A 26,759-nucleotide genomic window follows, 5' to 3' on the forward strand; every position below is an offset into this window, starting at 1 on the left:
AAAAAAAAAAAAAAAAAAAAAAAAAAAAAAGTGGGGAGAGAATTGAGTCTTTATGGGATATAGTATATAAATATACCTTACTCAAAAGAACCTGTGTTGGAGCAGTCATTGCCATAACTTTTATGTGAGAGGTGGATGCTTTCCAACAAAATATCATCTGTTGTATGTAAAATTAATTGTTAATTTAAATAGGATGGAGGAGGAATGCATTTTGTCTCTAATTTCATTTTATCATTATGTAAGAATTGTAAATCTTAAGGAGCTTATATCCAGTTTTGTTCCTTACAGTTAAGAGTAAGGGCTGGCCAGTTAGCTCAGCTGGATAGAGCGTGGTGCTGATAACACCAAGGTCAAGGGTTCGATCTCTGTACTCACCAGTTGCCAAAAGAAAAAAAAAAGTGAATATAATAAAAATTGCAATAAAAGTAATTTGTGAACACTGGGAACATATTAATTTCTTTCTTGCTCCTTTAAAGGGGGTATGCATATTATTCAAATTTGACAAACCATTTAAAATGATCTAACTATACCTGAGCAAGATGTAGGCTATAAATTACAAAGGAAAAGGAGCAGTTGGGGCAAATAGCAGGTAGCTTTGCTTTCTGGAGAAGCCTGGGGTGGGTCTCGTCCAGCTGCTATGACCGTTGTCTCTGGTCAGCTCCAGTAGAAACAGTGAGAGACATTCCAGAGACAGGAAAGCCCTGCAGGCAGCCAGATGGAGGCGAGGGGAGAAACGCAGAGGGCGTTGCACGTGAAGGGGGCGCCTCGTCCTGTAAGAGCAGTGGTGCCTTTAAAAGTGGACTGTAAATATGTATAAGTAAAAGTAACAACAAAAAATAAAAATAAAGAAACAAAAGCAGAGCATTCCTCCTCAATATGGAAAGTACAGCGTTCAATTTTGCAAAAGAACAGCATTAAAAAGCCTGATAAAATTTCATACATCCAAAATAAGGTCTGGGCAGGAGAAGGAAAGAGAAGCATTGTATAATTAAGGAAAAAAGAAAAAACTTGATTTGGGGAATATTTTGGAAAGATATCTAACATTTCTTTCATGTGTTCTACATATTTTAAGCCGGGAGTTTTGGGAAATCAGCCAGATGAAGTTAGGCTGATGAAACGTTTAACTTAAAGCAGGCCTCCATTTGCATATTAATGTATGAAACATAAATCTCAAGCATCAACACTTTCTTGAACTTTCTTGTTAGCGGTTATTGGAAGGCCATGCTCCCAGTCACAATGTTAGAACTTTTCTCTTTTCCAGCGTCCCAGAGGGCACACTTTGTAGCTGGCATCCGTGCGGTGGAATGTAAAGTGTGACTGTATGTGAAAACAGCTGTAAATTATGAAAGCTGAGTTCATCATACTTGAAATACGTAAGAGTGGATCTAAAATGAAACAAGCACAGCGAGTGCCCTTGAATGGAGAGAGCCACAGCAGCAATGTCAGCTGGCGGCCCACCTGTCCCCCTACCCTTGCTCCTGCACATAGACCCCTCCATTCCAATCACGTCAGTGCTCTGGCCAGAGAGGCCTTGGACCTTCACGATATCCCAGAATGACTTCTGCTGAGTGTAGAAGGGACTGACTGATGTCTGTAGATGTGTTGATAAGTTCACAGGGAAGTGTTTTTGAGACTCATCTCTGAGTAATGTGGCTGGGATTTCCAACAGTGAAGCTCGGTGTGACTGTGCCGTCGTGGAAACCCGTGGGCCACCAGGGCAGAGGAGTGGCTGAAGAGAGCTCTAGAAGAGGAGAATGAGGCCTGTGGCTCTGGGCTGGACACGCTTCAGATAGCAGAGGCTTGATCCCTCAGTCACCTCCGGTGGGGTGGGGTTGCTCCCAACAGCCTCTCACTAATCCTGCAGTGTTTCCCCAGTGCACCCAGCCGCCACCCGAGCTCTGCGGGGGTCTGAGAACCGCTGGGGCAGCTCTGATTCCCAGTTCACAGCTCCCTGCCTCCCCCTGGCCAGTTCCTTTATTCTAGAAATCAGGAGGCCCCTGAAGCAGTGGGTCCCCATCCCCGCCACTTGCCCCTCTGCCTGTCCACTTTCTACTCTTAATCTCCCTTGTGTCCCCCTTTCCTTCTTTGACCCTTGCCTCAGCCATGGCCGTAGCACCCAGGGCTGTCACTTAGCCATCTGAGTAAAGACATGATCAGCCAGGCCCTTCCATGTAGTAACATAGTTTTTTGAGTCTAGACACACCTCAAGATTGTGCATGCATGCTCTAGAGTGTAAAGATATTGGCAACCCAGCAAAGGGAGAATTTTTTAAACAAAGCCATTGGGTGCTGTAATAGCCAACTTTAGCCATGATGGTGCTGCATAAGGAAATGCCCCAAGAGTCACTGGTTTTTAAGACATTTATAAAATAAATTGCCTTTATTTTTCTCACAAGTCAGCTTCAGAGATGCTGCTTCAGACTGTGGGTTGGTGGAATTTGGCTTCAGACTTTGGGTTGAGTTCAGGTTGGCTCCAGTGACAGGAGCACAGGTGGGAAAGTACAAACTTGTGATTCCTTTTAAGCCTTGAGCTCAGGATTGACACGTTGTCACTTCCAGCCACCAGTCCACTGGCCGAATCAAATGATGTGGCTGAGCCCAAATATCAGTGGGGCAGGAAAAAAGCGCTCCACTCTCTCCATTGCATTTGAACGAGGGAGGGAGTGAAGAGTTGACATTTAAGCAGCCTACGATATGTGTCCTCATGTGTGATGCCCAGATGACACGGCCTCTGATACATGGGGTTGGAAGGCCATGAAAAGCGGCTCCAGGAAGCACAGAAGCTCCGAGGAGCCCCGGTGGGTGGGAGCCTTGGTGTGAAATAGCTGGATGGATGTTCCTGTCGCCCTCCTGTCCCACTTGGAACATGATGGTTCATGTCAGTTAAAGGTGGGGTGGCAGTGGCTGGCCACTTTCCTCCCTGGTGTGGGAGCCAGGGGCCCAACCCACTTGCAGCCTTCTGCCCTTTGCAGCGGGTTCCTCTGAACATCCACTTAAAGCTTCAAAGATATTTGGAAGCCTACTGTCTGAAGTGTTTGGTTATGAAAACCCCAAGAATCTGAGACAACTGTTGGCAATTCTTAGTGCCAGTGAACAGAAGAAAGTTTGTGGCTCGTCCTCAAATAATCAGAAGGGTGGTTCGTATTAGGAGCTGGAGCCTGTAAGCTGCCGCGTATCCCAGCAGTTGTACTTGCAAGGCTCAGGGGGTGCAAAGGGGGTTCTGATCCAACAATGGAATGATTTCCTGTCTTACATACTGAGGGGCCATTGAGGTGAATATTGGTTTCTGCAAGGAATATCCCATTTAAAGAGCTGTAAATAAAATGCCCTGTGGGTATTTGGAGAACATTCCTGATCTGCTTCCCTTTAACTGAGAAACCCACGTCGCACCCACGATGCTCAGAGAAATAATAAGATGCATTCTTCTGGCTGAACATGTGAAAGGAAATAAGTCAATGAATACTTACTGGATGGCGAGTATTTTCACATTCATCCTCATGTGGAAAGGGAGAAAAATGACTGTTGTCACAACCCGAAAGCTGTAAGAATGTGTGAGCGGAGTTGTGGTGTTGACAGAACTATTGGTACAAATGACCCTCCCCAAAGGCAGTTATTCTGAATCCTAGATCTCCTGGGTTGTTTGGCTTTCTCACTGCCCTTGTTGCTGTCTGGCACGACTTCAGTGTCTCCTTGCCGTGGTAGGGGACAGTCCTTAAGGCACATGGGGAGTCTACTCACAGCAGGTGATCTGTGGTGAAGCCTTCAAGGCCAGCCCAGTGAAATGATCGTTGATAAAACAAATGGGTTAATATAATTATTTTTTAGGATCAGGCCCCACTGGCATGAAAGTCATCAAAAGACTGAAGTTGAGAAACTGCCTGGGGAGTGAGGAAGAATTTCCTAAGCAGGCCCCCTTGAGTGGGGTCAGGATGGATGAGTCGGAGTTCAGCAGGCTCTGAAGCTAGGGAACAGCATTTTAGGTCTGGGGAGTGAGGAAGAATTTCCTAAGCAGGCCCCCTTGAGTGGGGTCAGGATGGATGAGTCAGAGTTCAGCAGGCTCTGAAGCTAGGGAACAGCATTTTAGGCGGAAGGAACAGCACTTACAAAGTTCACACCAGAGTCAAAGGAAAGGGATAACATTTTACAGGTTTTCCTCTGGTAGTCAGGAGAAAATGGTTTTCCCATCTGTGCACGTGTGACAGTGGAGTTTGACCTGCAACATGACACATGCCCAGAAAAAGGAAGGTCTCTTCAACTGGCAATGGCCAATTCTTCAGTTCCACAAACATCTGCTGACTGGGCACTTGCTACATTTGAGCACTGTGCTGGGTTACCAGAGTGCTGGCAATACTCAGTACAATAGAGTACTCTGACAAAGTCCCCTCCTCGTGAAGCTCGTCACGTAGTAAGTGGGAAGGGACAGGTACTGACCCTCCACCCTACCACAGCCTCATTACCCCAAGCCCCTGTATAAATGTACTTAGCCTGGGGTCTGGCGTTTCAGCTAGAGACTGACCAACAACGGAGTGGATGGGATGGGCGAGAATAGACACCCGTGTTAAGTGGGAAGAGTTTGAATGGGGATTCATTCTACAAGTGGTCATTTCATTAATCTTTTTTTGTTTGTTTTTGCATTATTCCCAATGCAACACTGTCACTTATGGGGATGTTTGTGGTGAATGCAAAGATCCCAGGGCTTCCCTGTGTTTCTGAATCGTGGCTGCTAACAGAATGCAGTCTGAAAGAATTTTTTTTTTAATTTTTGAGAAAATACTATATATTTGTATATGTGTGTGTATATATATATTCATTTATTTTTTCATTATTTTTGTTGTACATATTTATGGGGTACAGAGTGATAGTTTGATACATGTATACAATGTGGGAAAGCTACATTTTGTTAGGTTCACAGGGGGAAGGGACAGGGCAGCTGAGTCGCCCACCCCGAAGCCCCCTCGGTCCCCCCAGTTTCGGCTGGCATCTGCCCCAGCAGCTCTGACCTGGCCTGCTCTTGCTCCCCAGGTATGGAGAGTGCAATCACGCTGTGGCAGTTCCTGTTGCAGTTGCTGCTTGACCAGAAACATGAGCATTTGATCTGCTGGACCTCAAACGATGGTGAATTCAAGCTCCTCAAAGCAGAAGAAGTGGCCAAGCTGTGGGGACTCCGAAAAAACAAAACAAATATGAACTATGACAAGCTGAGCAGAGCCCTGCGATACTATTATGACAAGGTAAACCCTTGACCTTGCATGAGACTGCCCTGTGGGGGGGAGTGGAATCCCCTCTTTATATTTCATTGATGAAAGCAGGTAATAAAATGTGCTGTGAACCAAGTTAATCAATGAAAAATAGGCAATTTATGCCTTTTTTTTTTTTTTTGGAGGAAAAGTGTGCTATAGGGATTTTTTTTCCCCTCTGGCCTGCGATACTATTATGACAAGGTAAACCCTTGACCTTGCATGAGACTGCCCTGTGGGGGGGGTGGAATCCCCTCTTTATATTTCATTGATGAAAGCAGGTAATAAAATGTGCTGTGAACCAAGTTAATCAATGAAAAAGAGGCAATTTATGCCTTTTTTTTTTTTTGGAGGAAAAGTGTGCTATAGGGATTTTTTTTCCCCTCTGGAAGCTCATTGGATGTTATCTTGGGTCAAGGTTTGTTCCCTCTGCATGTTCATCTGTAGTTTGCTGAAGAACTTTGCTAACAGTAGAAATTAGATGTCACGAGGTTCTGGGGCTTCCCTAATACTGAGTTGCTTGAGGGACAGAATGAATGTTAAAATTGAGAAACACTGTTTATCCTGTCTGGTTTGTAGTTCAATCAAATGGGCCTTTCTTGGGGAGTGGTAGCTTGGGCAAATGATTCTTTAACAGTTTGGTCCCTCAGTGTCCTCATTTATAAAACGGGAATCACAATCGTGCCCATCTCAGGACTGTCGTGGAGACTAACTGAGCCCTTGCGTGTTAAGTGCTTAGAACACTGCTTGGTATGTGGTGTTTGCGACTTCGTGGGAAACTTCCCTAATTGGAAGAAAAACCATTTTCATTTTTAAGTAGAGATGAGAGAGAGTGCATTGTTAAGTGATAATATAGCATAGTTGCCAAAACCAGGATGGTTGGAGTGAGTTTTAATGCATTTCTAGAAAAGCAGTTAATGTGCCTGCTGGGGCAAAACTATTGCTATTTAAGATTTTCACTTGAGGCCTGTAATTGTTGGCCATTTCTTTTTGAATCTGTTGTTGCTGAATATTTGGCCTCATAGACATAAGGACTTAGAGTCATAATAATGGTAAGCTTTTGTTCTGGTTTTATGGTTCACATTGAAAGATGAATTAAAAACTGATTTAAATATTAGTTCCTGATCTATATTTAGTGCCTTCTGTCTGCCAACCTCTTTGGAATTCAAGACATAAGGATTACACATTTCAGGAAGTGGAGACATCATTAATTATAAAATGTTCCTTTATATGATCGTAATTGCATATGATTATGTCATTGAAATGCTAAAGGTGCTTTCCTTTAATGTAGCAATTAATTAATCCTGACTTAATGCAGAGTCCTACTAAGAGGTAAAAGCACTTCTTGCAAATTGCACTGTCTGGAAGCCTTGCAGATGGCTTATTGTTCTGCATTTTTCCCCAGGTTCTAATTTATACAATGGGAATTGGGACCCCCCTGAAGAAAAACGGTCTGGCTTGCCTGCTGGCAGAGTGCCTAAGAGCTCAGCTTTGAGACTAAAAAAGCATTTTCATTGTTTCAAATCAAGGTGTCAAAGAAAAGAAGCCGTGCCTCTGTGTCTGGGACTCAGATTCATCCCTCATGTGGCCTGAGTGTTGGGGCTGAGGGTTGTGTCTCTTCAGCATGAAGGGATCTCATGGGCTAGAAGTGACTACTGAATAGATTGGCAGAACCACTGCTGTCGAGACTACACCTGATCTCCTTTGGGCAGATTATTAACATTTCTAGAGTAAGCAGTTTCATAGCCTTCAGTCAACAGGTATGTTTTGGTCCTTTGGGTTAGACGCTGTAAGGCACTGTGTTGAGCACTTCCTCCCCCTGTCTCCTTTAAGCTTTATGACAGCCCCATGAGACAGTACCTCTGTCATCCTCCTCATACAAATGAGAGCGTGGAGGCTTTGATGGGGAACCTGCCAAGTCATGGAGCCAGCAAGCCGCAGAGCCCAGATTTGAACCTGGCTGGTCTGCCCACATTCCTAGCCACAAGGCACACACATGCCCTGCCTCTGAACATCTGAGTTCCAGGTAGGCAATCAGGCTGCCCAAAGGTTATTACAACCTAAAAGATTTTTATTTATTATCAGAGCTTCGGTACTGAAAAATCCCAGTAAATGCTGTGTGTCAGGTTGAGCCCAGGGTCCAGGGTCCAGGTGGCCAGCTCGCCATATTTGGCTCTTTCCTGTCCTGCTTTTGCAGAGCATGGTTCTGGCCACATGGCCTTTGAGCTGAGAGCTGGAGCTAACAGCGGGGGCAGGAGTGTCCTGGCAGCAGCAGCCTGTTGTTCAGCTGGGTCACACAGGCTTGGCCACCAGAAGGGGACATGGTGTGTCTTCCCTTCCACATACACACACGTGCATATGCATTTGAATTTTCTTATGATATGTTCTCAAGTGATGAGTGAGATTGAAAGTTAGATTCCTAATATAATGTAAAAAGGAAGGAAGAGGAGGAGGAGAGGGGAAGGGGAGGAGCATGAAGGAGAAGAGAGGAGGAGAGTGAGGGGGGTGGAGGGGAGAGGAGGGGAAGCGAGGAGAGCAGGAGAAATGACAAAAGAAGGTGACAAATGATACTATGGTCTACCTTTTATGATGAACATTTTTTTCACTTTTGCCAATGCCACCCTGATGATATATGTGCAAGTTGAACTGTGTGGAATGGCCAGTATCTGACCACTTTTGGCTCCCAACAATGGTCATCTTAAATGGCTCACCCTCTAACCTGAGAGGCAGATTTGAGCAGGGTCTTTGTCAATGTGACATCCGGGGCCTCCCCAGCACCCCTGGTGTGCCCCGCCCTGCGCACCCTTCTCCTGGTTTCCGGTCTGGCCCTGTCTGCCTCTTCCTCCTCACTAACACTTATCCAGAGCCTTCGAGTGACATAAGTTAGGTAACTCCCTAGCTTGGCAGCAGTGTTCCTTTTCCCATCGTCTTCTCCATCCTTTGCCAGCTGTCATCTCTTCACTCTTGGCTGCAACTGCACATCCCTTGGTTTGTCCTAATAGGGAAGTTTTCCTGCCAGAGTTGACAAGCATGAGAATATCATTATTTTTATATGTTATGTGTTATATTTTTAGCTCATTCCAGAATATTAAAAATGGGTAGAGAAAACAAAAAAGGGCAGAAAATGTGTGCAACACTTTGCAGAAGTCACAGGAGGAAAATAATGCGGGCATTCCTGGAGCCGGCTTAGGGCTGAGGTGCCTTAATCACTGTTCCTCCAAGAGCTGTTCTTCTCCTCCTCCAAGAGGGAGACAGCGAGGTGCTTAACAGCATGAGCTCTGAGCTCGACTGTCTGGGTTCGAGCCCACCTCCACGACCTGGGTGGTGTGCCTCATCTCTCTGGGCCTCAGCTGCCTTTTTTGTTAAATGGGTGTGCAAGTAGATTCTGCACCGTGGGCTGTGGTAGGATCGGCTGCATTAGCACAGGTGCAGTGCTAAGACAGGGCCTGCAACACGGTCTTTTTGTTAAATGGGTGTGCAAGTAGATTCTGCACCGTGGGCTGTGGTAGGATCGGCTGCATCAGCACAGGTGCAGTGCTAAGACAGGGCCTGCAACACGGTCCCCACGAGGAAGTGTGAGCCACAGTGATGATACGGAGAGTAATATTTTCTCTATTTGACAATTTCAGACAAATGCAAAGAAGAAAATGAAAACTACCTTCCTGCACAGGTATCCGGAGGTAGGGGGACACCAGATCTGGGGTGTAACGGGTTATAAGCTCTTTTCACATAGGAGCTATCAGGAGCACTTCGTTGTGCTTTTTAGTGACTGAAGATGGGTAATGATAATTTCTTTACCCAGCTGTCTATTTTTATATATTTATTGAAAACCCAATTACTAAGATGCTTTCCCATTTAAATGGCTCTTCCTCGCCCCTCGGGGTCTACGCTTGCATATTTCTCTGGGCACCCCCAGTTGGAGTGAGTCTCCACTTTTCTGGGCTCTTGTAGCAGCTGGGGGTACTTTGTATTCAGGGCCATTGAGGTTACAGTCCAGCTGTCCCTCGGTCCCTGAGTGTCAGCTCACCCATCAGAAAGTGGGGATAACAACAGGATTGTGTGGGCTGAAGGGGGATGGTGTGAACGAGGCGCTCAGCACGGTATCAGGCACCTGCTAAGTACACAGTCAGTGAATGCTCCTTGTTTTCATTATTTGTATTTAGAAAACTTACCACCTTATGTTACAGCCTTCTGTCTTATATAGCTGTCTTCCTCACCCAACTGTCTTCTGTCTTAGCCACTCTCCTTGCTCTGGTACCTTGCACAGGGTCTGGCACATATTAGTTACTCGGTAAATGCTAAACGAATGAGCAAATGGATAAGATGATGAAGCGTATGCTACTCAAATACAAATCACTGGTGCAATGAAAGTTGACATTAATAAGTGCTAAATTAAAAAAAAAAAGTCACTGTACTGTATTAGTTTCCTAGGGCTGCTGTAACAGATTACCGCAAACTGCGGGTGGCCGAGAACAATAGAAATTTATTCTCCCTCACAGTTCTGGAGGCCAGAAGCCCAAAATTAAGGTGTCGGCAGGCTGTACTCACTGTGACATTCTGGGTAGAATCCTTCCTTGCCTCTTTCCAGCTCCTGGTGGTGGCCCTCAATCTTTGGTGTCCTTGGCTTGTAGCTATATCATTCTAATCTATGCCTCTGTCATCACATGATGTCTCTGTGTCCCAATTTTTCCCTTCTTATAAGGACATCAGTCATTGGATTAAGTCCCACCTTAATGCAGTATGGCTTCATCTTGTGAAGACCCTGTTTCCAAATAAGTTCACAGTCACAGGTACCGGGGATTAGGACTTCAACATATTTTTGGGGGGAAACACAATTCAACCTATAACACATTGGCAACTGACCTCTATGGGGATGTGACCCTGTGACCTTGGTGTTTCCAGCACCACACTCTCCCAAATGAGATAACTGGCCCACCCAAGGCTTTTGTTTAGATTTTCAAAATTTCATACATAGGGAGAGATTTAGAGATGATGGTTTGATTCAATAAGTCCTAAACCAACACTGTTCCCCATGACATGTACAGCACCTGGATTCAATAGCAGATAGAAGCCTAGACTCAGTGACGTTTTGTTTAGATTTTCAAAATTTCATACATAGGGAGAGATTTAGAGATGATGGTTTGATTCAGTAAGTCCTAAACCAACACTGTTCCCCATGACATGTACAGCACCTGGATTCAATAGCAGATAGAAGCCTAGACTCAGTGACAGGTGTGGCACCAGACTCCACAGCAGCTACATCACGGTGTGTCCACTCTGTGCCAGCACCATATGCTGGGCCCCTGGGATGGAGACAAAGGTGAAGAAGAGGGGTCCGGCCTTGGAAGGATTCAGAGTTGCCGGTTCTCTGATCTGGAAAAGCAAATTATTTCAGTAGATGACTTCAGTGGGAACAAAAGCCAACCCTGGTGGCTCCAGTCCTGGATTGGTAGCAGCTGAGATCTGGTGCTGGCCTGAGGTTTCTTACTCCATCAGCGTCTCTGTGGATTGCCTGGTACACGTGGAATGGGGAAGGCTGGAGTTCAGAGCTGTGCAGCTGGGCACTGCCAAAGACCTACTTCCTCCGCTTCAAGCTTTTGAAGAGGCTGCTGGGCAAAGCCAATTTAGAATTCCAAGAAAGGAGTGATGCCCAATCCAGGGAACAGCCTGTTTTGCTCCCCGGGCATGGACTGAAAGGCCCTGTCCAGCTTGAGAAATGTGCAGGTGATGAGAGGCTGTCTGTGTCTGTACCTATAAGGAGCAGACGCCAAAGCTGGTAGGGACCTAAACAGGACATTTAGTTGTAGCCCAGGACATTGTACAGTCTCCCTCTGCCAAACAGCTTGTTTTTCTCAGTCTCGCTTTAAGTCCTAGGAGATGGGTTTGTTCATGTAATTCTGATGGTTTAGATTTTGGGTGTCCACCCCGCCTTAGGTTTAAACTGAGCCTTAAAGAAGGAACTTTCACAACCTTATGTGATGATAAGGATCTCTTTCAGAGATTTTTATTTATTAACAAGCTAACAACTCTTTTTCATTCCTTGGCAACATTGGACAGACTTAGTTTTTGAATCTTTCATCTTAGAATGGAGAAGGGAGAGACCGATTCCCAGAGTGGGCCCTGACACCTGTCCACACACTTTAAGGGCCAAGTCCAAGGTGCAGGAGGAACTGCTGGGATTCACAGCATTGACTCCTCCCTTGAAGAAGTTCTGGGTTGTTTTTCGTATATGTCCACCTCCAGTTGACATGGCCCCTTCTCTCACCTCTTCAGCTATTCAGCCATTCCTTTGAAAACACGTCTCCTCCCCTTGAGTGGCTCAGCAGCAGGTTGTAGAGATGGACATGCAAACCTTAAGAAAGGACATTGTGTGAAGTGCTGGCGTGGCCGTGAAGCCAGGGCTCTCAGGGAGGTTGTGAGGCAAGTAGAGGCAGAGGGAAGGCTTCCGGAGGTCAAGACACTTGACCTGGCTCTTGAGGAACGAGAAAGGATTTACCAGGCAGAACAGTGCTGGGAAGGGATACACTGAGAAGGGAACAGCCTGTGCCAAGGCAGGGCAGTGTGAACGAGTCTGACTGTTTCAAGCACAGAGCGTTTATTTAGGGAATGAGGGAGAGATGAGGCTGGAAAAGTGAGTGGGGAGTGGAGCCTGGAGTATATCATGCTAAAGAGTTGGAATTTTATGGGGAGAGCCAATGAAGGATTGAAAGCAAGAGACTGCCGTGATCAGATCTGCATGTTAGAAATAAAAATCGTGTCTCCTCTTCCTCATCTTGGCACTGATTCTTTTACACTCAGACCGCAGAGCCCCGATCTCTTTGGCCAGTTACCTTGAATCCATCTGTCTCCGCTGGAGGCGGCCCTACCGCACCTCCAGCATCGGGGCCTTCAGGACCCTCTCGAGGGCCACCCAGGAGTGAAGAAGGAACATGGCAGAGTCTGGCGTTCACATAGGCGGCCAGCTGTCTTCCGCTCATAAGAGGCCAAAGACACGGACTCTCTGGGGTGCTGCAGAAAGAGACCTGGACGCTTCTGCAATCTCTCATCCTTTTCTGTCCAACAGTCCTTTGTCCTTGTTGTTGTTGGCGGTGAACATTCATCCCAGGGGGAGGCTGGAAGCTCTGCCGGCTCCTTCTCACCAAGATATGACGGTGGTGACAGGATGAAAAATCCTCCCGTCTCCACAGCAACGTCTCGGCTTGTCCTCACCACGCACCAAACAATCTTTACTTAATTGGAAGGGTTTTAGGGAAGAGCAGTCAAGATGAAGTCATTGGCAGCACACTCCTGGAAGTAGAACGCATATCACCTTCTTAACTTAATTGGATAATTGGTTTTAAATTGGGTGTGCAATCACGACAGGAAAGTGTTAGTGTTAATAATAATGCTTATCTGAGATCGACTGCCTGTGCCAAGAAGCCTGGCCCTGGCAGAATTCTTTAATTCCCCAAAATAAATTTTGTGAAGTTAAAAAGATGTATTGTCAGAGTGGAGAGAGAACAAAAGTCCAGTGAGTGTTCATCTCCTGGAACTTTCTAGAACCCCTTTGTTGGTTTTGGAATTCCACAGAAAATCCATCGACCCTGAACTCCATTCGGGGTGTTTTATGTATCAAAGGGGACCTCTGTGCCTCGCCCTGGGTGTGAGTGTTTGAGAGCCTGGTGTGTTTTGTTGGGTGTCTTTTTTCCTTTCTACCTTGTCAGTTGCTCGGATGGTTTGACATATGACAGATGGCAATTGGGCTTTTGCCTGGGGGCCGACGGGCTGACCAGGGCCTCTCTGCACGCTTTTGGTCCTGGAAGCTGCCTGGAGACCTGTGGTGTGGCTAAGTTGTCTCACAGAGGTCTTCCAATCTGTGAGATGGGAAGGGGCCAGGCTCCTGGTCGGTGGGGGAGGGTGGACACTACGTGTTGACTCTGACCAGGGCCTCTCTGCACGCTTTTGGTCCTGGAAGCTGCCTGGAGACCTGTGGTGTGGCCAAGTTGTCTCACAGAGGTCTTCCAATCTGTGAGATGGGAAGGGGCCAGGCTCCTGGTCGGTGGGGGAGGGTGGACACTACGTGTTGACCGGGGGTGCTCCTATCTTGCACATACTTCCAAGCCAGCTCCCTGTGGCACTCAGTGTTCCCCCAAATAGGGCAGTTGCTAAGAAACAGGGATGAGCCATTCCTGGGAGCGCTGTGTTGATGAGGACGCGTCTGCGCTGGGCGCTCGGCTGCCAGAGCTCTGCAGCCTTGCCAAGCCCGCTGACGTCAGCCGGGGCCCAAGCCCACACCGAGTCTGCCTTTGCCAGCATTAGCGTTCCTGCTGCTGGGCTTTTAGCTGCAGAAAAATTTAGTGGTTGTGTAGACAAACTGACAAAAACCCTCCCATTCACATCACACCACCCACCGCCCACTGTCCACCCACCGCCCCAGCTGCTCCTCTGCACGGCCTCCTCCCCACCTCCTGCCTGGGCTCCGACACAGTTTATCTTGGTGCCTACCCTAACTTGTAACACCAGGAGGGGAAACTCACGTATGGAGCATTTTGCTTTAAGCCAGGCACTGTGCCAGGCATTTTTACATTTATTAACTCATTTTCTGACTCAGATGTGCCTGTCCTCATGGCCAGCATTGGGGCCATTTTAGAAGTGGGGAAACTGAGTCTCAGAGAGGTTGAAGTAAGGGACCCAAGCTGAAGCAGCACATTAGTGGCAGAGCTTTCAGGTGAGGTGTCTTGACCCCGAGATCATGGTTGGGATTATGAATCGGCAGGATCATATGGTTGCAGAGCCATGGCCCAGACTTGGGTCTTATATTCCTAATGTTGCTGAGTATTACTTCACAGGCAAGCAGACAGAAGAGATGAGCCCTCAATAAGTTTTGATTGAAATGACAGTGGAAAACTGCTGGCAGGATTATCTGAGCCAGCTGGGGATGTGAGGTGGTTGTTCTGGTAGCCCTAGAACATTGCATGCTTTTGGAAAATACTTCCTAAGGAAAGCCAGATTGGAGCTCAGGACTCCTGTGCCCGTGTACCTCCCTGGCTCCCTGTGGCCTCCAGGAAAGACTCATTCCCTTCACCATCTGGCCTGCACTCGGCTGACATCCCCGCACCCCAGCCCCCAGCCTCGCTCAGCCTATTCTCAGGCCTCGTCATTCCCTGGCCCTGCCTGTCCTGCCTGGCTCACTCCAGGCCCTACTTCAGGCTCATCTCTGAGTTTGCCTACTCCAGAGGGGACTTTGCATCTCCTGCTGTCCTTGTGTTGACCTCACTGGACCAGGTGCTGGTTTCCCTTACCCTTCCCAGCCCCTTTGCAGTGCCTGGGGTGGAGTGAAGCCCGATAAGCAGAGCAGAGCGAATAAGAGACCAGAGCAGAAGGAAGCTTGTCTTCTTGTGATGTCAGCCCTGAAAGGGACCTAAGAAGCCATCCTGACCTACCTACCTCTCCTTTAGCAAGTGAGGACCCTAGAGGGGAGGGGATTTTTCAAGTAGATCGGTGGCAAAGCCAGGATGAACAGCACTCCTAGGCCACCTGGCTCCTCCGGGCCATCTGCCAGCACTGGAGGTGGCCACTCAAAGCAGGAAGTTCGGTGGTCACAACACCCTCACCCAGCACGGGAAATTGGGGAAGACTTGTATTGGGGGGGGGAAGGGGCGGGCAGCTGTACATTTTATTTTATTAGTACTTCAGTGGCCTTTGAATAAAAATACCCTGGAGTGTTTAAAGCGAGCCAGGGGGAGACAGGACTCCTGTCTCAGTCCGTGAGTAGCAGCAGGGAGCCAGGAAGGGGAGTGGGGGGTGAGGGAACGCACTGTGCCTGTGCAGTCTGAGCCTCCTGGGCGTCGGGGTGTCCTGCCAGGCCAGCACTACGGCTCTTCTGATTTGCAGCCCCTCCAGGTAGCACAGTCACGCAGCCCGCAGGCATCAGAAGCCCTTACAGTTCCAGGCCTGCCGAATATGGTGAGACAGTTCACAATGCAGCTTACCAGTGCCAGAAAATAAAGAAATCTCAACCCAAACCACAAGGAAACCTCCCTCGGGAGTTGGTGAAGTTGGCCAATTCAGAGTCCTTTATTGGCAGCACGTTATTCTTAGAAGTTTGAAGTGGGGTGTGAGTGCATGTGGGTGCAAGCGTACATGCTCCGAGCTTAAGCTTCAGACAAGGGGCAGCCCAGGCTCCCCTAACCCCATGCCTGTGACAACACAGAAGCACGAAGGGCTGGCAGCACTCCAGGAGAGGTCATTGGCCGTGGCCCTGCCCCTCTAGCAGAGATGGTTTTACAAAGGGGTGTGTCAGCTTCCTAGGGCTACAGTAACAAGTGACTACTCACTTGGTGGCTAAAAACAACAGTAATGTCTTCTCTCAAAGTATTGCAAGCTGAAAGTCTGAAATCGGGGTGTCAGCAGGACCATGCTCCCGCTGAAGGCTCTGAGAAGATACCTCCCTTGCCCTGTCCAGCTTCTGGTGGCTCCCGGCAGTCCTTGGCGTTCCTTGGCTTGTGGCTGCATCACTCCAGTCTCTGCTTCCATCTTCACGTGGCCCTCTTTTCGGTGTGTCCTCATAAGGACACAGTGATTGAATTTAGGGCCCACTCTAAATCTACGACGATTCCATCTCAACATCCTTAACTAATTATATCTGCAGGACCCTATTTCCAAGTAAGGTCACATTCTAAGGTCCTTGATGGACGTGAATTGTGGGGGCACTGCAGGAAGAGAGACGGCCTTGGTGAGAAGCAGCTCAGGCTGATGGGTTACAGGAGCCCTTTCGGCCCTTTCATAAGATGCTCCTTAGTGGGGCAGGTGTGAGGGGCGCCTGCCCTCCCAAATTCTGTAGCAGAGTATGGCCAGCCTAGTATGGCCAGCCACCTGCTCAGCGTCCCCTCTGGTTCAGAGGGGACAGGAGGTGGGGCCTGCCACTGCTCATCCAAGTAGCAGTCGGCTGCTTCAAGGACAGAAGCCAGATTGACTCCTTTCTTTTCCTCATAGCCTAGCATGGAGCCTTCCATAGGAAAGTGTGTGTCCATATTTGTGGAAGGAATGTTTGCTCGTCACAGAGACGGAACTCAGAGCGTGATTCCCACAGTGATGACTTATTCTAACTTTGGAGAAAGGACAGTTCAGGTTTTGTGTCAGGAATGAGGGAGTCAGACTGTGGTCTGGACAGAAACCCAAACCGAAGGGCTGCAGAGAGGGTGTTGGCCAGGAAGCCGCGGCTACTCGCTGGGGTGTGAACTCAGTGTGGAGCCTCAGGTGCGTCATCTGTAGAATGGGTATCAATGTGTTGTGGGGCTCACGTGAGCTAATGTGAAAGCCCTCTGTAAACTGTAAAGTAAGTACCCATCTAAGGAATTTTGACGACTTGAAGCAGAATAAAATGAAAAGTGTCATAGAATAAGCATTCTGTATAATTAGATCATTGCTTGCTAAGCATAATTATACTGGGGAGGGGCCATGTTTTAAGGACACATAGGAGTGGGGCATTGACATACATCGATCCTACCCTCTGAGGTATTTTTATCCCCATTTTAGGGGTGAGCAAACTGAGACCCACAGAAGTTCAGTAGTTTTCCAAGGTCATAGTAAGTAGAGAGGCTGGGATTCAGCTCAGGTCTGTCCACCCCAGCATTGGTTCCACGTGACACCTGGCCCCTCGAGGCTCCTGGCCTGTGCCGTTGTGTGAGCCACTGCTCTGCTCTGGCCTGTGGCTCTCGGAGGAGTGAGGGCTGCCACTGGGCTGTGTCATGGATGTTAGCTCCCTGTTTTTTTCCTGTCACCCTCGTCTCCTGGTTGTCATGCCATTTAGACATTGGTGTCTGAGGTCGAGTCTGCTATGGTGGGACTGGTGGGTGTATTATGCCAGGGTGTCCCATCCAAGCAGGCATCCACTCTACCCTGCTGCGGATGGGCAGAGGCTGTTGTGTTTCTAACTAAGCAACAGGCCATATGGAAGATCCGTCTCTTCCTTACGAGGAGCTGGAAAGAACCATTCTTAAGCGAAGACCAGCTTCCTTACCAGGGCTGGCTTTCCCAGGCGCTCTGCAGCTAACCCCACTATTACTCTGGAATGCAGAGCCCCCTTGGTCCTGGCAGATTGACTTTAGCAGCAGCCTCTGGGCCAAATGTAGCTGTTTTCTGGAAGAGGGTGTGGTGGTGGACCAGAAATGGCTTAGGTCTTGGCTCTCAGTACGATTGGGTTCAGGCTCCACAAGTAGAAGTGGTGTGATCTTGGGCTGGTAGGCTTCATGCCTGTTTCTTTCTCTTAAAAAAAAAATCCTAATTTGACAATTATCACATATTAAACCCATATTATTTTTTTAAATATGAAAATGCAGATAAGCAAAAAGCAATATTAATAGTCACTGTTAAATTTCATTATATATCTTTTGAGATTAATTTTCTCATCTTTCTCCTTTTGTGTAAGTATATATTTTAATTTTCATTAACATAATGGAATCATCTCATGCACACTGCTTTTTTCACTTAATGTCAATTTAAAGACATGGGAAAGTGTTAACCATGTATTGTCCTCTGAGATAGCTGCATGGTATTCGATTGTATGGCTCCCAATATTTAGCCCACCCCGATATGGTAGAAAATTGGATGTAACCTCACAGTTCAACCAAGAACAGTGACTCTTGACTTCATCTTTAGAATGGGATGGCAGCGCCTGTCTTGCAAGGTGGTCGTGTGTGGACAGTGCATGGCAGGCCCCCATAGACGCTGGCTTTTTTCCTTCCTCCTTCCTCCCTGCTGGTTCCTTTCACATATGGTATCTACAATGATGAGATGAACATGCCCCAAAATCCATCGTCTGGTGTGTCTGTTCAGCACCTGAACTCTGGGTTCCCCACACCAGGGGTCTCAATGACAGGAGCTCAGGCCAGGAGCCTCCCCACTTCCCTGGGGAGCAGAGGCCCCAGCCAAGGTGGACACTGCAAAGCTGGGCTGCCCCCTCCCTGTCTGGGCAGCAAGTTTCCTACTCTGAGAGACATCGGAGAACAGTTGTGATCAGCTGGGGTGTCTGGTTAGTGTCTGTGCCACCTCCTAGGGCCTGACGTGCAGCGTCTCAGCTGTAGGCTGTGATTGGCATCTAAGTAGAACACTTGGATTCTGCGATTGTTTGCATCTGCTGCTCCCTGCAGGCCCCCCCCCCCGTGCTCCCCCATGCCTGAATTAATTGGATTGTGTGAAGTTTTCTTCACGGTGGATGTCATGTTAGGCACAATATAATATAAGCCTTGCGTCTATTTTTTGTCTGAACCCAACTAAATAAAACATCATGTTGCCCCTGCTTGGTGGAGATATGTAAGCCAGATGTAATTCTGCCCTCTCTACAACTGATCATGTTACCCATACGCACGGACTTCTAGGAGGGTTAATGTTAACTATTAAATTGTCACTGGGGCTGACGGGGGTGGTGGTTATGTTTTGTTTTGTTTTTGCTTTAATGAGAATTTAAAAAGATAGCTAGTATTACGGGCCTGTCATGTGTAGATGCATCAGGTACTCTGATATGAGCTTTATATGGATCATCTCACTCAATCCTATGAGATGAGTAGGTCAGTACCCATTTTATAGATGAGGAAACTGAGGCACGTGGCTTGTATGAGACGGGGGTGGCATTTGAGCTCAGGCAGTGACTCTGGAACCCTTCTGAATCCCAGTAGCAGCCCTCGTGATGGGGTCAAGTGAGTGTTTATTAGAAAAGTCCCCCCTCCTCTGCCCCCTTACCCAGCCCTGCTACCAGTGCTGGGGTTAAGAAGAGGCCCAGCTGTTCATTAGGAAGAGTCTCCCGCACAACCTTTCCTACTTGCTTAGTGAGCTGCTGACATTTCTCAATTTTGGGAACCAGGTAGGAGTATTGTGAAATCAGAGCACAGGAGTCCTGCAATTCCAGGGAGCCCTCATGGGGAGAATCAAGGGATCCAGACCATAACAATGGGGAACGCTCCACAGGGCTGGCTCCTCCTGGGGAGGAAAATGGGAGATCAGATAACAAGACTGAGACAGGAAAGCCAGACACATGACCTTAGAGCAGAATCGGGGTGCCAGACCACAGTGGATGGATGGACACACGCAGCAAGTATCTGCCCAGTGAACGGAGAGGTGGAATTACAGTTTATTACACTCTCATGGGAGGTGTGAGGTTGTAGGGGTTTGCATATGGTCTTTTTGGGAGTTTCCAGATTAAAAGCCAGTGAAAAAGCACATGCAGGTATGTGTGAGGGACTCATGCACATGGGGCTTTAAACCAACCTAGGAATTAGCCACAGAAAATTGTGTCTCCCATGGCATTAAGCCTCTGGCTTCCTGCCTGGGTAGGTTCTTCCTCAGTCTCCATTCGACAAACGTTTATTTATTTTAATATTATCCTATAACATCATGGTTAAGAAGGTAAATTCAATTCCATAAGCATCTCTTCATTACCTAGCACTGTGTATAATTTAAAAAATGACAATAGTTATTAGACATGTTTCCAATCTCTCCATTATTTGGGATTATTTACACTGGCTCCTTCTTCCTCATCAAAGTGAGGAGAAGGCAGAGCAGACTGGTGTGTGCATTTACACACACCACGGACACACCTGTTCCTACAGGCAAGCCTGGAACCTGTCAGGGCAGCAGACATTGCTGAGGAAAATGGAAATGTGACCTGCTCTCTCAGTGTTTTCCGTCCCATGGGGGTGAAATAACGGAGGGATCCTCCCACGGGATCCTCAGTCGCCAGAAGTAGCTGGTTCCTTTGCACAGGCCTGCCCGTAGTCCTGCCGTAAAGGGACAGTTTGCACTTTACGCTCCTGTGTGCTCAGAGGGCAACTTGGATGTGGTGACAGTGGGATTTATTTCAGTCTCTGATCTTCCTGTTTTGCCTAGAACTGCCACTGGGGTCTGTTTTAGGTGAATGTTGCTTTTGCTCGTCGCTGAAGGCGGTCCCGTCCTTGCTGCCTGTAACCTCACTCGGAAAGCGGGCAAAGAGTCAGCCCTTGTGAACACACATTTAATGGGAAATTACAATGGGGCTGGTCCCCAGTGTGGAAAGGGAAGCAGATGTGTGCAACTGTCTCTCTAAAACCACACCAGAGAGTCACTCAGCTCAGCTGCACACAGGCCAGCCCCTGTCAGGTTACCAGGCAACTATTAGTAACAAACACTGTGGGTCTGGGACTGAAGGGGTGAAAACCAGACTTTTCCTAAATATCCTCATCACTTGTCATGGGCTGCGCATGTTAGCCTGAATCTTGTGTCACTCTCCTTAGTGGCCAGGAACTCTGGAGTCCGACTACCTGGGTGCCATCTATCTTCCCCAATACAAACTTATAACAATGCGTGATTTATACTCCCTGGGCCTCAGTTTGCTTATCCCTAAAATGGGACTAATAACAATACCAGACTCTCAGAAGGTTAAGTGAGTTGATGGTTGTCATGTTCTTAGAACAGATATATGTGTTCATGCAAATTCTAGCTATTACTATTCCTTACTCTGTAAGTTGTCTCAGCAAACCATCTTGGAAGGAAGCTTCCCTTTGGAGACCATAGAGAGATCTTCAAACATACATGCCACCAGTATGCTCCTAGGGTCAGCCCTGGAAGATAAGCAGGAAAGGGCTGTCAGTTCAGCTGCCAGGGACACCTCCTCTGAGCCCACCCTCCTTCCTAGCTCTCCAGCCATGGGCATCCTGGGTGGGGAGGGGCTTTCCTTACCAGCTCCCCTCATGTGAGCAGACATTGGGTGCTGAGCTGGACTCCTGCATGTGTTGGGTGGCATCACTCTGACCTACCCAACCCAATCCTCTTCTGCCCAGTTCCATCCATAGCCTTCAGCCTGGAGAGTTCCAAGTAGCTAGATCTAGTCCATTTTTCCCTTTGGTCTCCAGAGAAGTAAGACCCACCCTGGTTCTTTGCAAAGGCTCTTCCTTCCTTCTTTTGGCCAGCTCATTAAATTGTCTCCAGCCCCATCACTGTGTAACCCTAAAAATCTCTCTGTGTCCTTGCTCCTCTCCCTGCAAAGGTAGGAGCTACCGAAGGACCCTTCCCAGTGTCTCTTCTTTTTATATGCAGGTAAGGGGTCAGCATGTCACAGCAGTCACCGTCTAGCTATGGGAAGTTCCCACTGTCTGCCATTTAAACATACAATATATTTAGGATTCTTCTTAATCTGTCTTAAAATAGCTTTATTAAGACATAATTCATATACCATACAATCCACTCATTTAAAGTGTACATTTCAGTGGCTTTGAGTATATTCAAAGCTGTGCATCCATCACCATAATCACCCCCCATTCCTTCCATCGCTCTCAGCCCTCAGGTAGCCAAAATCTACTTTCTGATCCTATGAATTTCACTATTCTAGGCATTTCATATAAATAGAATCATATAATATGTGGCCTTTATATTCATATAATGTCTGGCTTCTTTCACTTAGCATGACGAATTCAAGCTCCATCCGTGTTGTAGTATGTGTCGGTATTTCATTCCTTTTCATGGCTGGATAACATTCCGCTGTAAGGATGTATGCCACATTTCACTCATCCATTCATCAGTTGATAGATGTGTGGGTTGTTTCTCATGCTCTTGCCAACACATAAAGGCCCAGCTCTCTATCTGAGGAGGCCCTTCTATCCCCAGCCATTGTTTTCGGAAGCTGGTCAGTAACAGGGATTGAACCCTGGACCCTGGTGTTATCAGCACCACTCTAACCAACTGAGCTAACCTGCCAGCCCAATTTCCAACCATTTTTTGAGGAGGGGAGACATTTTTATCATTTTTATCACAGTCCTCAAATTACTTCTTGGTTTGATAGTGAACGTATGTAAGCCCTGCTCAGACATTATGTTCTGAACCTATAATAAAGTTAAAGGCTTTTTTTTTTAAGACAATTAGTTTATAAGACCTGCCAGAAGAAATGATTCAGACCATACAGTTTCTCTTTTCCTTTCTTCTTTGTAATTATTTAGGTTCTAAAAATTCATTCAGTGTAGATGGGTGTTCAAACTGGCCGAGGAAAAAAATAAAGTTTTCTCTTTTAGGGGGAAAAATATTATGAGCCCAAACCAAAAATACCTTAGAATTTTAGCCAAGGAAGCATTCTAACACCAGGCATACTTTCTTTTTAATAGGAACTGACTTTGGGTCAGGCGGGTACAATGACACCCTGATTGAGTCTTTTCCTGCTGGCAGCTGATTTTCCCAGGCATTTCTCTACCTGGGCCTGATGCTGCCAACTAGGCCCCAGGTGGAAAACTTTTGTTCCCCACATTTCTTGAAAGGTTTGTAGAGTTCAGCTTTGTGAGTGTGAGTGTGAGAATGAGGTGAGCTGGAGTGCAGGGGACTCAGTGGATTAGCCTGCAGGCCAGAGCTCCAACATGCTGGCCTCTGGAACTGGTATGTGTCCCTTCCTTACCTGTCCCAAGGAATTCTTCCTTGAGAATCTCAGGGACGTGGTAAATGTGCCCTTCCCTCTGGTCATCTGAGGGAGGAAAAGGCAAATCAAAATGCCATAATGTAACAAGATGGCAGGCAAAACCATAATTTATTTATTTAAATTTTTTAAAAAATTTATCAATATACAGCATAATATATTTAGAACGAAGCTATGATCACAGAAAGAACATTGAGGTTTAAAGTTCATCTCTATTAGCTGATTCTTTGATTCTCTTCCCCCAAATTTGTGTGGAAATGTGGACAAGCTCAGGCTTTAGCACTGGGAGATCTTGGCGGTTCCTGGGTTAATTGCACTCCACCTCTGATCACGTTTATGTCAGAAGGATGACACCTTCCACCCTCCGGGATGGCTTGTCTGCAACACCTGGTGCAGAATAGGCACTCAGTAGGTGCTGCTTCTAAAGTTCTTCTCCCCCAAATGACTTTTTTTACCCTCATTCATACCCAAGTTTTAGGAGAAACAGTTTATAAAGAAACATACGGAGGCCTTTTCCCATTGGATGGTGCTAATTCTTTGTGCCTCTGCCCCGAGAGCCAATCACAGGGTGAGGCCCACAGCAAGCACTTGGTAAATAAATATGGAATCTGGTACGTTCTGCAGAGAATTAAAATATCAATTTAATAAACCTCAAGAGCCACACAGCCTTTAATATAAAGTCCCTTCTCCCCAAGAGTCGTGCAGACTTTTGCAATGATTATTATTTTTCATTTATATCCTAACATTTGAGGACTGGAGCCATAAACTGAAGAACCAGAAGGAGATACAAGCATCTTAAAATACTGTATGAATGTCATAAATATCCAAGTAGGCAATTTTTTTTTTCCCTCCAGTGGCTTTCTTGGCAGAAAACTAAAAAAGAAAATATGGCTACATGACTTAAGAAGACTTTGTGGTGCTTGGTGATGATAACTTACATTTCTATAATGCTTTCCAGCTTACAGAATGCTTTCCCATTATTATTTCATTGAATTCTCACGATTCCCAGAGGTAGGTAAGACAATACTGTATTATGATTAAGGAAATGCCTCTACCAGTTACCTACCGGGTGGCTGTGTGAGTTATTTAAATGCTGTAAGTTTATTTTCCTAATTTTAAAAATGGGAATAATGATACCTTGCTCTTGAGACAAGGTATGAATAATCTCAGCCATGTAGTAAGTGCTTAATAAATGGTAACTGTTATATATTATTAGATATCACAGTCATCACTTTACAGATGAGGAAACTAAAACCAACAATCAGTTTTCCAAAGATCACACCCCCAGGAATGGGTGGACCTCGAATGCAAGTCCATCCAGTTCTTCTGCCCCCGACTTTATTCCACGACTCCGTAGCTCAGATGGATCAATCAGGAATATTTTGGTGCTTCTACCGGCACAATTCACCATCGCAGTGAGCCTCTTACTCGCATTCTCTGGCGCACCCATATTTTAAATGTCTACTTTTGTATTTGCAGAACATCATCAAGAAGGTGATTGGGCAGAAGTTTGTGTACAAGTTCGTCTCCTTCCCGGACATACTGAAAATGGATCCTCACACGGTGGAGATCAGCCGGGAGAGCCTCCTGCTGCAGGACAGCGACTGTCAGGTGCCTCCCGAGGGCCGCGAGGCCCACAAGCATGGCTTGTCCGCCCTCAAGAGCGCGAGCCGCAACCAGTACATCCACTCGGGCCTGTACTCGTCCTTCACCATCAACTCCCTGCAGAACGCCCCCGATGCCTTCAAGGCCATCAAGACGGAGAAGCTGGAGGAGCCGCCCGAAGACAGCCCCCCTGTGGAAGAAGTCAGGACTGTCATCAGGTTTGTGACCAATAAAACCGACAAGCACATCACCAGGCCCGTGGTGTCGCTGCCCTCCACGTCGGAGGCCACGGCGGCGTCCGCCTTCCTGGCCTCGTCGGTCTCGGCCAAGATCTCCTCTTTAATGTTGCCAAACACCACCAGCATTTCGTCCGCTTCGCCCTCCTCATCTCGGTCCCCATCCCTGTCCCCCAACTCGCCCCTCCCTTCCGAACACAGAAGCCTCTTCCTGGAGGCCGCCTGCCAGGACTCGGATTCTCTGGAGCCCTTGAACCTGTCATCGGGCTCCAAGACCAAGTCTCCATCTCTTCCCCCAAAGGCCAAAAAGCCCAAAGGCTTGGAAATCTCCGCGCCGCCGCTGATGCTCTCTGGCACCGACATTGGCTCCATCGCCCTCAACAGCCCAGCCCTCCCCTCAGGCTCCCTCACCCCAGCCTTCTTCACTGCACAGGTAAGAGTCTTTCCTGACGTCCTGGCCTGGCTCAGTGGCTTCGCAAAAAGAGAGAAAACAACCCAAGTGACTTCCTCCTGCCCTTTACAAGATAATCCTATGACCCGTGTAGAAAAGCCGCTGTGTAACCATGAAGGGAAGTCACTTTTCCATCCTCAGACAGAGGTCTGCACGGGAGAAAAGGTGTGGTATGTGGGCTACAGTGAGATGCTTGATTGGTTTCTTCTTTGAATGACCTAAAGGGATCAGAAGATGCCACATGCATGCTGACTGTCACAGCAGATCGAAACAGTGGTTTCCTAGGGAAAGCTGAGCAGGCCAGTCTACATGTCAGAAGGCATTTGGGCTTTATGAAATTTTTATGGCAGAGTCCTCTCTTGGGACCCTTCATAAGCGGCTATTTGTTTTCTGTTAACAAGAAGGTAGATGTTAACGGATACCACCATCGTGTTGTCAGTGTGGAGCTGTGGTTGTCATGTAGGTCTCTAATATAAACACAAAGGCCACACCAAACAGAGAGGTTCTTCACTGAGAGCACTGCTACTCTGAGAAAGCCCAGGTCCACATCCCGGGGGAGAGGAAAGCAAACTTGCAAAGCAAATATGCAGATGCTCTCTCTTGTCCAGCTGACAATTGCAGGGTAAAGACAAAGTAGCTGCTTGTAAACCATATTTCTTTGTCCCCTTGAAAATTGCATGAAATTTAATGACAGAGGTTTAGAGCATTGGTTTTGGGGTCACAGACCTGGATTCAGTCCCTGGCTTCTCGCTTCCTAGGAGTGTGACTGTGGGTCGTTGCTCTCTGAGCCTGTTTCCTCATCTGTGGAATGGGTTGAAGAGGGGTAGTGGCCATGCTAAGTAAGCTAGCTACAACTGGTAGGCATGATTGTCATGGGGCTTTGTGGCACCAAGGTGGGGACATGCTTTAGGTGGGAAGGGACCTGCTCTGTCCCTTGCCTCCATGATCACTGTTGTAGTTGTCCTTGTCATCGTAATTAGTAGCAGCATCCGTTGAGCTCTTCATATGTGCCAGACACTGTTCTAAACACTGCAGGTGCAGTGCCTCATTTTCCATAGCAGCCACGTGCTGTAGGTACTGTGGTCTTCATCCCACTGCCTGGCTGAGGTGAATGAGGCACAGAGGCAGAGTAACTTGTCCAGGGCCACACAGCTAATAGGTGGGAGAAGTGACTTTGGACTCAGTCTGTGTCCAGAATCTGTGCTCTTGGGTGACACACTCTCTGTATTCCCACTAGGGGGACGCCAGTCATCCCTGGTCATGACAGCAGTCCATGGAGCCTGCAGAACAGCCGAGAGCAGCACTCTGCCACTTTCCTCCCTGTAGCTTCTCCTGAGGTGGCGGTGGCACAGGGATTTCATGTTGCCACAGAGGGGAGGGTGGAGGCTATGGTGACAGGTCAGATTGAGCGAGTGTGTTCTCACATTGGGCATTTTCTAGCAAAGCAGAACTGTCCAGTGACAAAGGACTGCCGAGCGAAGGACTGCAGTGGCCCACGAGACAGCTCGGGGAAGTCACTTGAAAGCGGGGCCAGGTGCACCATCTGGGTCCGTCCCGAGCTGGCCGCCCCTGTGCTCATGGCTGTAAGGTCGTGGGAGGTCTACAGGCAGGGCGGGCAGCTCTGATCTCAGTGTCTGCATCCCTGTGAGCCAGTGTCACCTTCTCTGAGCAGCGCGGGCAGATGTTCTTGTCTGGGAGGAAACCAGCACAAGCCAGCCCTGTGCTTCTGGCCCTGGACACGGAATTTTGGGGTGGCTCCTGTCAGTGGGGCTGAGTTCGGCATGGCCGGGCTGAGGAGAGGAGAGATCTTGACAAGAGAGAGGG

The 26,759-nt window shown here is 47.6% G+C and overlaps 1 protein-coding gene across 1 annotated transcript in view; it reads left to right on the forward strand.

The window, feature by feature from the left end:
* ELK3 (ELK3, ETS-domain protein (SRF accessory protein 2)) overlaps nucleotides 1-26,759 on the forward strand; it is a 71,075-nt gene that overhangs the window by 27,997 nt on the left and 16,319 nt on the right. The window contains exons 2-3 of the mRNA XM_008569060.1: nucleotides 5,022-5,230; nucleotides 24,123-24,917. Of these exons, the coding sequence (XP_008567282.1) occupies nucleotides 5,024-5,230; nucleotides 24,123-24,917 (1,002 nt within the window). The 5' untranslated portion in view covers nucleotides 5,022-5,023. The remainder of the gene's footprint in view (nucleotides 1-5,021; nucleotides 5,231-24,122; nucleotides 24,918-26,759) is intronic.

Source organism: Galeopterus variegatus, unplaced genomic scaffold (genome assembly GCF_000696425.1).
Source record: "Galeopterus variegatus unplaced genomic scaffold, G_variegatus-3.0.2 Scaffold461, whole genome shotgun sequence".
Classification (NCBI taxonomy): domain Eukaryota; kingdom Metazoa; phylum Chordata; class Mammalia; order Dermoptera; family Cynocephalidae; genus Galeopterus; species Galeopterus variegatus.